This window comes from Lasioglossum baleicum, chromosome 2 (genome assembly GCF_051020765.1).
Source record: "Lasioglossum baleicum chromosome 2, iyLasBale1, whole genome shotgun sequence".
NCBI lineage: Eukaryota > Metazoa > Arthropoda > Insecta > Hymenoptera > Halictidae > Lasioglossum > Lasioglossum baleicum.
This window is the reverse complement of record NC_134930.1, coordinates 11,770,634-11,783,786: the sequence shown is the minus strand read 5'-3', so window position 1 is coordinate 11,783,786 and position 13,153 is coordinate 11,770,634. Positions and strand designations below refer to the sequence as shown.

General features: G+C 39.0%; 1 protein-coding gene across 1 annotated transcript; it reads left to right on the top strand.

Annotated features, from left to right (window-relative positions):
* Nucleotides 1-7,051: 7,051 nt before the first annotated feature.
* On the top strand, nt 7,052-10,068 carry LOC143220174 (cytochrome b-c1 complex subunit 7). Its single transcript, XM_076445892.1, has 3 exons — nt 7,052-7,422; nt 9,141-9,341; nt 9,522-10,068. Exons 1-2 carry the CDS (start codon nt 7,193-7,195, stop codon nt 9,331-9,333), a joined length of 423 nt encoding a protein of 140 aa, XP_076302007.1. The 5' UTR covers nt 7,052-7,192; the 3' UTR covers nt 9,334-9,341; nt 9,522-10,068.
* Nucleotides 10,069-13,153: the final 3,085 nt, after the last annotated feature.

The following is a 13,153-nucleotide window of genomic DNA, read 5'->3' as shown; positions in this document are numbered from 1 at the left end:
CTTCCCACAATAAATGCAGAACATTTATATTTTTTTTCAAGATCCGCAGTCTAATTATATACCACGTCGATGGCCTTTTCAGAAAATTATTGTGAATTAATTGAAAACGACACGACCTTCTGTGACAGCCTAGCAATATCGACGGTTTTTCTCGAGAATAGAGAATTCAGTGCCCAAACAATATTTGGATTCGATGTATACGCGTGCGTCATTTATGTTCGACTCTGCTGCAGGCGAGTTTGTCTCATCGGAAAAAATATATCGGCGTTCTACAAAGCCCCATCGACATCTGCTTTTTTTCTCTCGTCTTAATTCCAGAGGATAAGTAAACTGTCAGGCGGATCAACGAACCAGACGCGCGCGCGCGCGCGCGCACAGAGAAGAAAAAACAAAAGAACGAAACAAGAAACGAGGCACCATAGCGACCCGTCGCGAGCTTAAGCTATCTCGCGGACAGAGACGATACCGGAATAAAACCATGGAGACCCGAGAGATGTTTTCCCCGGGGATGAATCGAATCGATCGCCGGGGAAAGGAATCGCCCGGTTATTACACGGCTCGTCACTCGTCCGTGTCGATTCGCTGACAACTGAGAGGTCGCAGATATAAAACCCCGCCGATCGATGATTCTACGTATATAGAGCACGCGAATCGTTAACGCTTATTACGATTGATGATCGGGCCGCCGGCTAATCGCACGCGATTGTGCAACTAAACAATGCCTCGGCTTTCGAGCATGATTTAAAAGATTAATTAACTAGATGGTTCACCGTCCTTAATTAACCGTAACCCCATGCGTATTTGCGGAACAAACTCAAAGCACGTTAATAACCGAACGCTCGCAAAACCTCGAACGCACTGGTTTATTATAATTCGACGGATTCTTCGCGCGGGATTCGGATTAAATGAACCAGGGGCTAATTAATCGTGCAGAGTTATTACATTCACTGCGATATTCGTTTGTTAAACGACCTGTGTTTGATTTGGCGTGCTCGCGGATCATCATTATTGTAGAATTCTTCGATATTTTATATTAACACATCGTTTGCGGACGGTTTTTTCATCAAACCACCCCGTAAAGCGGGCAATTTTTTCAGATTCGTGCTTACAGTCGCGAAACGATTAATAATATAAATAATTATATTCGTAAGACTGCTACATGTCTCACAACTGCTGGCGTTTAATTTTTTTATTTCCCTGTTTATTTCCTGTATGATGTATACCTATCTTTACAGATACCCGTACACAAATGACGGGTATGCTAGTTTCATAGTTAATCGTAATAAACCGTTTCTTTGTTTCATGAAATTATTTTTCCGGTGACTTTAAAAGTAATTATAGAACGTAGATACTAAATAAAAATCATAATTCAACGGAGATATTTTTCGATGGCTTCGAACCCAAACACGGGTCTGCCCAGGGACAATTATCCGCCAGGGATACTATTCTTTGATTTCTGCTGAACGTAGGAAAGGACAGTGGAGCTCAAAATGCCTCGGTCGTCGAGAAGTGTAAACATAACTAATCCAATAAAAAAACTTCTTTATTTTTCATTATTTAAGTCTGTTAAGATCGTAATTGTTTTTAAATTAAATTAATCGTGTTTTTTTTAAAGAAAATTACGTGGTTTCCTTTACCCGTCAATTTGACGGGTGTCCGTAAAGATAGGTATACAAAAATGTCCGTAAACCTAGTGTTAAGTTAACTATTATTATAATGTTGATTATTCTGTTGTTAATATTGTTAACTTATAAATAATGTAGATTAAAAATATAGAAACATTTTTGTTTAAGAAATATCTCAAGCAAGCGTCCGGCATTAGACAGGACCGAATTGACTCGAATTGATGGGAAAAAGTACCCTCTCTCTAACGCCATTGATTTCATTATGTATTATCAAAAATAATATGGCCTCCTAACAGAGATCGTACAAATTCACTCCTTTCGGTAACATTTTGACAACAACAGTTAATAAAAAAGAAACAAATTCTTTTGTTTATAGGTAACAATTGCACGCGTATTCTTGTTTCCGTATCATATGCACTCAGTGTCGCTAGATCAGGGGAATCGTCTCGAATTGTAGGGAACAAAGCTACCATCTCTGTCATTGCTGGATTAGTCACGTGCCATCGTGACGGAAGCGTGGGAGAATAGAAGGGAAAGGGTAGAGGGAGAGACAAGTCTTAATCTGGCGACTCTGCATGGGACTAAGCTGAAAAGTCGAGTTTCTTGATCACAGTTTCTCCGCGAGTGGATCATTGCCGCGGTGCTCTCGAATTACTTTGATCCTGTTGGCCGAGGGGAAAAATCAAGACGCAAAAGATACTACGGCTCGTAAAAGCCGAAGCACCGACCTCGATTCTCTCCTCGCGAATCAATGCTCCCAGCAGCCAACGGAAATCACTTAATTCCCATACCGACCGCGTAATCGTCGATACTTTTACGCACGGTTTTTATTGGCCGGCTCTTAAAGCAACTCCCGCAGAGCTCTGCTATTCAGAAGAGAACAGGACAGAACGGGAAAAGAAAAAGTACCTCTGACCGTCAAGTATGTGTAGCACCTCCGCGTAAACGTGCTCTGTGCGTGCTCGCAATGCTCGAGATTTACCGGGACCGCAGCTGGACCCTTCGCGATTCGTTTCTTAAGGAAAATGTGGCTGGCACGAGGCTAGCATACCGCCGCAAATGCCGCGAAAACGATAAAACATGTGGTTGCATACGCGCAATATAAAGTATCAAGCGTGTGCATTGTTGGCGAACGCGTCGAGTCTCTAAATCGAGGTCATCGGCTGTTTCCTCTATGAGAGGACAGTAGAATCAGTGGCGGACCAAGGCAAGTGGGAGGTAAAAAAATTTAGCTCCCCCCCCCAACAAAAAGCTTCAAGAAAACTCTCATTAAATTATAAACAAAAAAGAAAAGTAATCAGAAATTCCATACCATAAGACATTAAAGAATTTCCGTCTTGCTTTGTTTCTTGCAAATTCATGAATTATTTTGGCAGTATCAATTCGGCTTAAAATTTTCTGCTCCATATACAGAATAGCCATATTATTTAGCCTTGTTCTCCCATAGTGTTCCTTAAATAATTTTTTACACGCTTTGAAACAGCAAATCAACTTTCTCCTGGCGCATTAGATAACGGAATTGTTAAGAAAAATTTCAATAATAATTCAACATTCGGAAATGTGCAAGACATTTCTCATTATGATAATGAGTATAGATATACGCCGCTGCAGCTTCCATACTTAGTTGTTCGCAAGAAATTCTGGAAATTGCACAAATCCGTCTCGTTCGCCGTTGCGGTTCGTCGAAATGTTCAGGTCTGTACGTATTCTTCATGGATCCAAAGATGTAGAACGCACCTATGGCAGCCAATACCGAACATTTCTTTACACTCTGCACATAAAAGAAGCAAATGAAATGTTCGCATCTCGTGCAAACCTATACCCGAAACGTCAAATCGGCGTCACTGCGTACCCGATCCGTTGGAAAAAATCGAACTTCTGCCGGTGTGTGCCAACAGTCGTTCGTAAACGTCGAGAGGTTCGACGATGGTAGCAGCCATTCCGTCGCGGAAACTCGCGAAAATCTCATCGGGAGCGAGACGAATGGGTTCTCTTCCGTTTCAAGCTGGCGTGACACTCGTCTACGGCAGCCTGAACATCCAGTAAATTGCATGCGTGTTCCGGCGGACGTGTACGAATTATGTGGCGAAAGTAGCACGCGAGGGTTGCTCGGTCGAAAGGAAAAATGGGGGAGGGGAGGGGTCAATGGAAGGAAGGAAGGAAGGGAGGTTCGGATAGAAAGGCGGGCAGAGGGTAGAAAAATAACGGGCGGCCGGAATTGTGCGAGGTCGCGCGAACCTCGGACGCTGTCGGCGCGGAAGAAACTGCGAGAGAGCACCGTTCGGACGAACAGAAGCGGAAACTCGCGTAGCACGGCGAACGATAAAGGGGTGGTCACCCTCTGCCAGTGGCACGTTACCAACGGAACCGCTCGCATAAATCGTATTCGTCCCTGTTCCACGGTTACCGTGTAACCTGCCTCCGCGATTGTATGCGCAGCCCTGATTTTCCAGAGGGAACACTCCCGTCGAACACATGCACGCACCATCAACGCTTGTCTTGGTCCGATCTGCCGCATAAATCGCCGGCCGCCGCTCCTATTCCGCGCTAACCTCTACAAGAATAATTTCCCGACTCCTCGCTTTTACGGCCTCGGCCGCTATTTACCTTTCGACGACGTATTTCAGCGTTCGCCACGCTCGTCGAGATCGAATCTGAAGAATCACCCAGCCTAGGACGAACCATGTTATCTGATTTTGGCCCCATCGAATCGTAAATGCCGTGAGACTTTTATCCGCACCATCCTCGTCACTATGCTCCAGTTACCTCATTGTTAAACTCCATCCTATCAAGATCCTTTATTAGTAACACAATAATCAAGCAGTTTATTTAATAAAAGAAAGACCTGGAGGTATAGATTTATAATTTATAATATATTTATTTAGTTAGCCTCACAGCTATATATAGCTATCTATCACTTAAATATTGTTTTGGATAAATGGAGTCACACTGTACTGTTCGTAACAGAACCACAGCGATCGTCTTTTGTTTACACCTTGCTTTGGGAAATCTGTTTCATCAGACCCTGCCAATGCTACTAGCCCTTTGCAATTCCATGATCCTCGGTATTGTGGTCCTTCAAGGTCCCACGAGTCTTTGCACTGCGGCGACACTGCCTGGGATACGCTCACATGGCTCATTGTACAACACCCTGCAGGAACTACTCGATCCGTCATCGATCCCTATATAGGGTGTCTCGCTTAAAATTTTACACTCCGTTATCTTCCGAAATACTTGTTGTTCAAGTACACTAATAGCCAAAAAGATAACACACGCTTGCTCTCTTAGCCCTTTATGCTATCCTAGTTCTTTGCGGTTTTTAGCATTATGTGCCTTCGAGGAATTAACCTTCGGGTGGCGGAACTTGGGTCCTCTATGACCCAGAATTACAAACATTCTATTTATAATAAGTTCCAATGTTTTAATAGTTCAAATCACGAACCAGTTCAAATTATTAACTATATTTGTATGTATTAGGTCTAGTAAGAGGATTGTAAGGAACACACACAATAAAGGATGAATATACATGTGATTTCGAAAATATGGTTAAAAAACGACTGGATCACCAGCTCCGGAGTACTTCAAGACATCAGTTTTTGAGGATTAAATCCCGACGAAAGATAAAGTTTAACGAGGATCGTTGAAAATTTTCATCGAAGAAAGCAAGTTCCAGATTAGACAGGGAACGGGCAAGGCATAAGCAAAGTGAATGGCCAACTTTTCTATCTCGCGCGAGTCGAAAATCCCTGCGTTGGCGCCTTCACACATTAAATAAGGGAACGAGTTTACTTGAAACTTAAACTGTTGCAGCCCTTTGGAGGATTCCATTTCACTTTGGAAGAAACAGGAAGAGTTTGCACTGTAATGGATGTGTCTCGCAACTAACGAGACACCGAAAGATGAATTTTAAACAGAGTTACATCCCGGGAAACTCCGCGAGGTAGTTGATCGAGCGAGTCGCGAAACGGGTCCCTTCAAAGTCGGATCGCCTTATTTTAATGTTCCTCTGCGAGACACGAGGAGTAAACCTTTTTAGGACGTTCCGGTGTTTGCTCAATATTAGAATGGTCCTAGCGTAATGATGTAAGGGCGGCAGCGTCGAGGGGGTGGCGGAACAAGACGACGACGAAAAAGAAGAAGAAGAAGCAGAGGCGAAACGTGTTTGCCGGTCCTGCGGGGCATTGTCTCGTAATGGTATGCGAAACTCTTTAGAAGTTCTTCTGGATTTGGGTCGCGCGACGAAACAGGCGTTGCGCGCTTTAAAGTCAACCAACTCGCGAAACCTTTTCTCGATTACGTCGGTCTTTTATGCGGTGGAATCGAACCGTGCGCCGTATTCTCCCTATCCGACGCAATACTCTCCGAACGTATGGCAATACGGAACTCATAATCGCTCCGCAAAACTTCGACTCGCCCGTCAGGGATAAAACGGATAAATTGTTTTAAAATCAGGACAACTAGAGATCTATCACCTAATTATTAGCACAATCATTTCACTTTGCGTACATATATCCTAATGTTAACCCTGTACTCGGGTGTAATTACACCCCATGCATGTTTTCAGTGCAAACTGTAACGGAAAAACTTTGACTGCGTAAGTATTTGTGAAATTTTATTGATTTTCAAGACGGTAGGTAGGAGGAAATTAAATATATAAAAATTCTCTGTACATAAAAATAATCAATTTAATCGTTTCCATTTTTTAATCGTGTGTGAAATATGTCACAGACAGTATTCCTAAGGGAACCTTGGAAATTTTCCATTCGGCAACTTTTCATGTACGGTTTTATTAGTCTGGAGTGCGTGTTTACATCTTACACCCCTATATGCAGAGTGAAGGTTCATGCCGGACGGCACCTAATACCGGACATTAGCTATATCTACACTCGTCCGTGACTGGGTACCCCACACATACACGCACATGTAATGATCTCTCAAAATCATATGGCAAAGTTTAACGTTTATTAAAAAGTATGACGTTTATTAAGTTATCTATTATAATGTTGATTATTTTGTTCCTTCATTTAAGATTTCCAAGATTGTTAACTTATAAGTAGACTGCGGATCTTTATGCAAAATAAAAAATGTTTGCACTGATTGCAGGACACAGGAGCCAAATAAAAATTGTATTCTTCTTTTAATTATCCTATCAAGCCGAAACTAACACATTGATGTCCTTAAATATTTTTTATATGCGCACTGCTTTAAATTGTACGTACCCATTTTTGTCATAAATGCATGAAATCCGCAGTCTACTTATAAGTAATGCAGAATAAAAAGACTAAAACATTATTTTTTCTTATCTATTTAAGATAAACCTGAAGCGTCCGGCACTGGGGGAACTCCACCTATCGATAATAATTCACTCTGGAACGTAGACGTAAACGTAGATCGGATACTTTCTCTCCAGTGACATTTTATGAACCACCATGAAACCACCTCATTTTACAATCGCTACATGCATCATATTTCAGGCGGAACAGAGTCTCTGCTATCGATTCGGCGTCGAATGACTTAGATCGTGTAACAATTTTCATCAAGGTTACTAACGTTCCGGTTTCCTCGCGATGTCGAGGCTATCCACGATAATTAAAACATCGAGAGGTATATTCAATCGCGGAATGAAACCTAGCGGCGAGCGCGGAATCAACCCGAAGTGGAGTAAAATCGCGTTCAACTTGTCTGGGTTCAACCAATTCGGGTTGTATTCCCAGGATTTGATACATGAGGGCTATCCCATAATACAGTCAGCCCTTCGACGGCTGCCGGTGGACGTGCTGGACGCCCGAACTTTTCGGTAGGTATTTCCGCGGAAGCATGTTCCCTTGTCGATTGTCCGGCAATTTGTTGACGAACTTCTCCGCGAATATTCGCCGTTAAACGCGACGCTGTGCTCGCGAACACGCTCGGAAACTATGCACGATAGTGCTCACTTGAATTCCCTAAAAGACTGTTACACTCAAGGGGGCATTACACTTCCTCGGTCGAAAATTTGAATCATTTTTATGAGACTGATAAAGTAATGAGATAACATTGTTTGAGTCCGTAATCTTTTTAACATAGGGTAAACTGTACAATGATTGGCATCCTTAGCCAAAATTGTAGTAAAAATCTTTTCATCTTTTTTTGAAATGTTTAAACGAGCTTAATTTGCTATTAATATAAGCTAATAGAGATTTTTCAGCAAAATCAAACAGTTTTACGAGTCATGGATCTTTTATTATAAATTATATCCAGTGAATAACAATCGTAAAGGCAAATAATACAGTCATTGGCACAGCAAGAAGTAAACGTTAAACAGGCTATTTGATTTATAATTAAACATACACGCACTTATTACATCTGTAGTACAGTCCGAAATTAAGTTATGAAGCGATAAAGTATACTCACTCGTAACGAAAATTTTAATGAAACACTATTTACACTGCACTGTGGTCATCCGTCGGTGTTACTGGATGTCCTCCAGCGTTGCTAACAGTCATATGTGGAACTCTGTTATGAAAACTTACAACGTTGCTTTGAAATATAAATAAGAAGCAATATCAAATGATTTTCTATACCAGGAATTCTTAATATTTGCCGTTTAAATCAAAAGTACCAATTACTACTGCAGTGCCAGCAATAGTACAGTTTATCCTATATCTTTAGTCTTCAAATACAAGATAAAATTTTTATATATTGTAATTTTGTAAATGATTTTTTATAGGGGTTTCTTGCAGCCTCGTGGAAGATATTTTAAAAATTTTGATCTGCTAGCGTGCACGATTGCGGCTCACTGGAACATTTGAACAAAAAAAAGAATTATCCTTAGAGAAAGTATGACTGCAAATGACTGTTTGTTCCAGCAAAAATTCACAAAATGGTGGACCTCCAAAGCTGGTCTCAAAAATAGCATTTTCTTCATAAAAAACGTTAAAAATTGAGGAAAAAATTAACCGATCTTATTTATTCTAGTCTATACTGGGGCTATTGAAGTGTAGAAGAACATATTAAAATTTCAGACCGATCGGTCAAACGGTTTTTAAGTTAATAAGTTTTTAAGTTGTTTTGAGAAAAACGCGTTTAAAGTTTTGACAAACGAATTTTCACATATAAAATCTACTTACGTTCAATCAGCTATGCCTCCTATAATCGTCTATAACTTCGAAAGTATTTTATATTTATACTCACTTTTCTAAAGGCGATAACTCAAAAGTTTGCTTGCAAAAAGACTCTACTTACTAAAATTCTGAAAAAATGTCTGAAATAAAGCTAGTTTGTAGCTTCATTTTTGCTATTTCATCTAACGATAAGTATCTCATAACTGAGAAAATACAAGGTGAAGTCTTGGTTTATCGTCCCCATAGTACCCTGAAACGAAGGGGTAGAGATCTGAAATTTTACAGCATAGTGTTTTAAACAAAGAACATTGTTCAGCAGCGAAATAAAAATGAAAATTGGTCTATCGCATATGCTTATCCTGTTTGACCCTTAATATCCCTGAATACCCTATTTAAAGTGACAGTTTATTTCCAGAATCATACGAGCGGTGCAATTAGACTACCTGGAATCGCGGCTGCCCAAGAACGAATGGATCACGTACGAGGAGGACCTGGAATATCGATACCTGGACCCATATCTGAAGGAGATCGCTGCAGAAAGAAATGAGATTTACGAGTTCGGCTGCGTTAACTATAGCGAGAAAGACTGGCCGGCGGATGAACTATAAAAAGGACGGTGAGATTCCTGCGTTTCCCTTCGCCGCTTTGAAATATGCATGAGCGAGAACAAGAAGAGCTGAATACTTAAAGAACGTTGAACAACCATGCGCGATTCGACGAGATTCACGGGAACGCGGCGCGTTTGTTACGATACATGAGGAAATTAATTCTCTGCTATACAAACAATGCTAACTAGATGGTAATGCTGCAGAAACCAGTCGCGGATGGAGGGGTTCTTATATTGATACTGTTGGAGTTGGAGTCTGAACCGTCAAACACTGAACATGCAAACATGTGTCGATGGAAGTGGAATACTGCAATGAAGGGAGACGCTGCTGCGAATCTATAATTTAGCTGGTTTTTACTCTTAAACAACGATTTCTTGTTCCCTTGTCTACATGGTTCCTTGTGATTCTCAGTGAAATAATTCTTGATCTCTACCTTCTTGTTCATTATTCATTAATTGAATCTAACTACAAGAGTGAATTATTTACTGTTTGAGCAAATAAAGAATAAAGTTTTCATTTTCTGTTACCTTTCCTTCGAAGGTCGAAGATTTCGAAGCTTCAAAGCTTCGATTTCAGAAACTTCGAAGGCGATGAGAGTGTATATTTTTTATAGCTGTGTGGTTGTATTTGTATTCTGTCAAAATTCTGTTAAATTTTTTATGAACATGTTAAGCGACAAACCTGTCTTGCCTTTCTTTCCGTTTAGTCTGCAATATCCCATTTCACCGAATCTAATAAAACTCATTAAAATTTTGTTTGCAAGTATTATTTCTTAAATACATTCGTGATATGATCCCGAAATTTATTAATAGAATGCAATATCCTATTAATTTAATTTTTATTTAATTTATCAAAAATCGTGACATGGTATGAAACTCATAAGTTACAACCTCATACGTTTCGAAGACTTCGAACCCTTTGTTTCTTCGAATCCTTCGAATCTTTGAAGAGTCAAAGCTTCGGAAAAGTAACAGCCCTACTCTGTATACTAAAGTCGTATATCATTAAAAGTACAGAAGCTTGCAAGGGAGAAGTTATTAAATTTCATTTGAATGGCCAGAATTAACTCGGTTATTGTGGTCACGTGTGATTAAAACAAATTTTACAATCATAGAATTACGTTGTGTTAAACATCATCCACAAAAAGCCAATATAAAATTACTTTTCATAAATTTTTACCGTCGGACGCATTTGAAGCTCACTGTTTGCACACTAACACCTGCAGCTATATGTAGGTACACCACGTATACATGAAACATTGTAATATCTCGATTAACAAGTAACAAGCTCTGAAGGTAATTGTGCATATTAGTTTCCCTGAAGCAACAAAGGAGCGAGCCGACAATTGCGCATTAGTTGCGTATTCTATTTTCTTGGTGGAAAGCGTTTTTAATTTCCATTGTATAAAAATTAATTGTCATAATCAGACAGCGGATTTTATGCATTTATGACACAAATGAGTAGATATAACTTAAAGCAATAGAAACAGAAGAATTTAAAAACATGATTATATTATTTTCAACGTATTTAACGTATTAAAGAACAAAATAAATTTATATTGCATTCCAATTTGTTGCAATTCAAGTAGAAAATTTTCATTGCGCATAACGATCCGCTGTGTAGTCATAATAACAGTAATTAAATAGTACATGCCATGGAGTAATTAAAGTCAATTGCAATAAGTACGTCGAACATGGCATATAAAATGGATTATCTATATAATAAAAATCAAATGCTGTTCGTTGGTCACGACATCGCGCGAGAACGGTTGGACCGATTTGGCTAATTTTTTTTTTTTAATGTTCGTTGTAGTCCGAATCAGGTTTTTACATTTTAAAAAATTGGAAAAGTTGCCCGGAAAAATGGAAAATTCGGGAAAAACTAAAAGTGCTTTTAGAATCGTATTTCAATACAACAAAAAAACGAACGTCGTAGCTTTTAATCAATATTTCAATAGAAATTTACATTATCGACGTCTGTTTGCATTATCGACATTATAAACATTCGCCAGTTAGTTAATTTCGATTACAATTTATTTCGTTACGTACGCAAAAATAAAATGCGTACCACTAACCCTACTCGCGAAGCGAGCAACAACTACCCTCTAGTAAAAAATAAAATAAATAATGTACAAAGTAGAAATAAAAAATATATATGCCACGTGCAAATTTAAATAAATAAATAAGTTATTTACCGTACGATAAAATAGAATAAAAAAAATAAATGAAAAGGGAAACTTCCCCTAATAAATAAAGAGCAAGACTGTGAGCGAGAGAGAGCGAGAGTTCAGTAACCTGTGCAGATAAGTTTGATGCGTTCAGCGTCAGTGTCATAAGACTCTTTTCATCCTGGCGCCCTTTTCGATCTAAGCTAGCATTGCCTCGGGGAAAGAGATACTTTCGACGGTGGAAAAGAAGCCGAAACGTGAACGACAGCCGTGGTTTCAGTTCTTGACGGTAAGTTCGTTATGCGACAGCCTTAATTATGGGCCATGCATTCAAGTAGCCGCTGCGGGTGCGCGCGCGGCAAGGATGTCACTCGAGATTTGAAAGTTGCTTCTTCGAGTGCATCGCGGTGTGGCCGGTGTGGCTTCAAGGAGCTCTTCAAAGTCTATCCTAACCTAGACAAATTTTCTTCGGTTCGCTAACGTTCAAACCTCTACGTGCTGTCAGTGCGGCGTCTACAGTTTGTCTTTATAGGTATTTCGCCGTGGTTCAGCATCGTCACGAACGAAACAGAATATTTTTCCCGTTCGGAATGGTGTGCTTAATTTACAGTCAATTATCGATGTTCTCGATTCTTATTCGACATTTCTGTTTATTTAAATTGCGATCGTTGTGCAGTGGCACTTATTAGTTTTATTTTCAACGGTTATATTTGCGTACCATATTTACATCAAGTGATTGTTTATAACCATTTCAGCACTTTGTTTGTTTGTTCAACCAATTTCTGTAGAAAAAAATTAAATTCTCTAATTGAAGTTTACCTTTTCATTACCAATTTGTTTGTCTTCATTTCTGATGCACTCCGTTTGCTATCACGTATTTATGATTTGTTGTCGTTATTGTTATTCCTGTTATATTTATTATTATTATTATTATTGTTATTGTCGTTATCATTATTTCAGCTAGTGGAGCTACATTTATTGCCTTTTATTGATATTTGTTTTTATCGTGTGGTGACAATTTATTTATTTATTCATATTTTCAATATAAATGAAATGCTATACTTTGAGAGAAAAATATAAATACATGAATATATTATATGAAACTGTGATATTTGAACTAGCAGTTCTCTTGCGGTTCATTAATTAACTTTGCACATTGCGGGTAATGAAGGCCATGATACCAACGATATTATTAATATTTTCAATTTCACCATTGCATCGGTATTCTGATTCATTAACGATTCTATTACAAGCAATTGATGATCTTACAAAATTCTAATTGTTTGCACAACAACGATTAGTGGTGATAATTAAATTTCAGATCTCTGTGCAAAATTTCATTTGCACCGATTATTTCACGAAATTCACAATGTAGATAAACTTTACTTTACGAATTGAGGATGTAGTGCAGAAAGAATATCATTAAAAACTTATTCAATCAAGCTCGAGATATCTTGATAAGTTATGAAACGATTCAATTGCAGTGTAAACATTTGTAACACATTTTCTGAAAGTGTTTAAAACCAGAAAGAAGCAGAGAATAATTTGTGATTGACAGCTTTTTAGATCAAGACCCCGAATTCAATGCTTCGCGAAGAAAAATTAAATTTTTGCAGTTTCAAACATTCTTGATAAGATTTGCTAAAAGTAACA

Bases quoted from the DNA above. Each gene is read 5' to 3' on its own strand.
- LOC143220174 (XM_076445892.1), top strand. From the start codon at position 7,193: ATGTCGAGGCTATCCACGATAATTAAAACATCGAGAGGTATATTCAAT. The intron at 7,423-9,140 runs GTAGGTATTTCC...GTTTATTTCCAG, and splicing joins CTGGACGCCCGAACTTTTCG to AATCATACGAGCGGTGCAAT.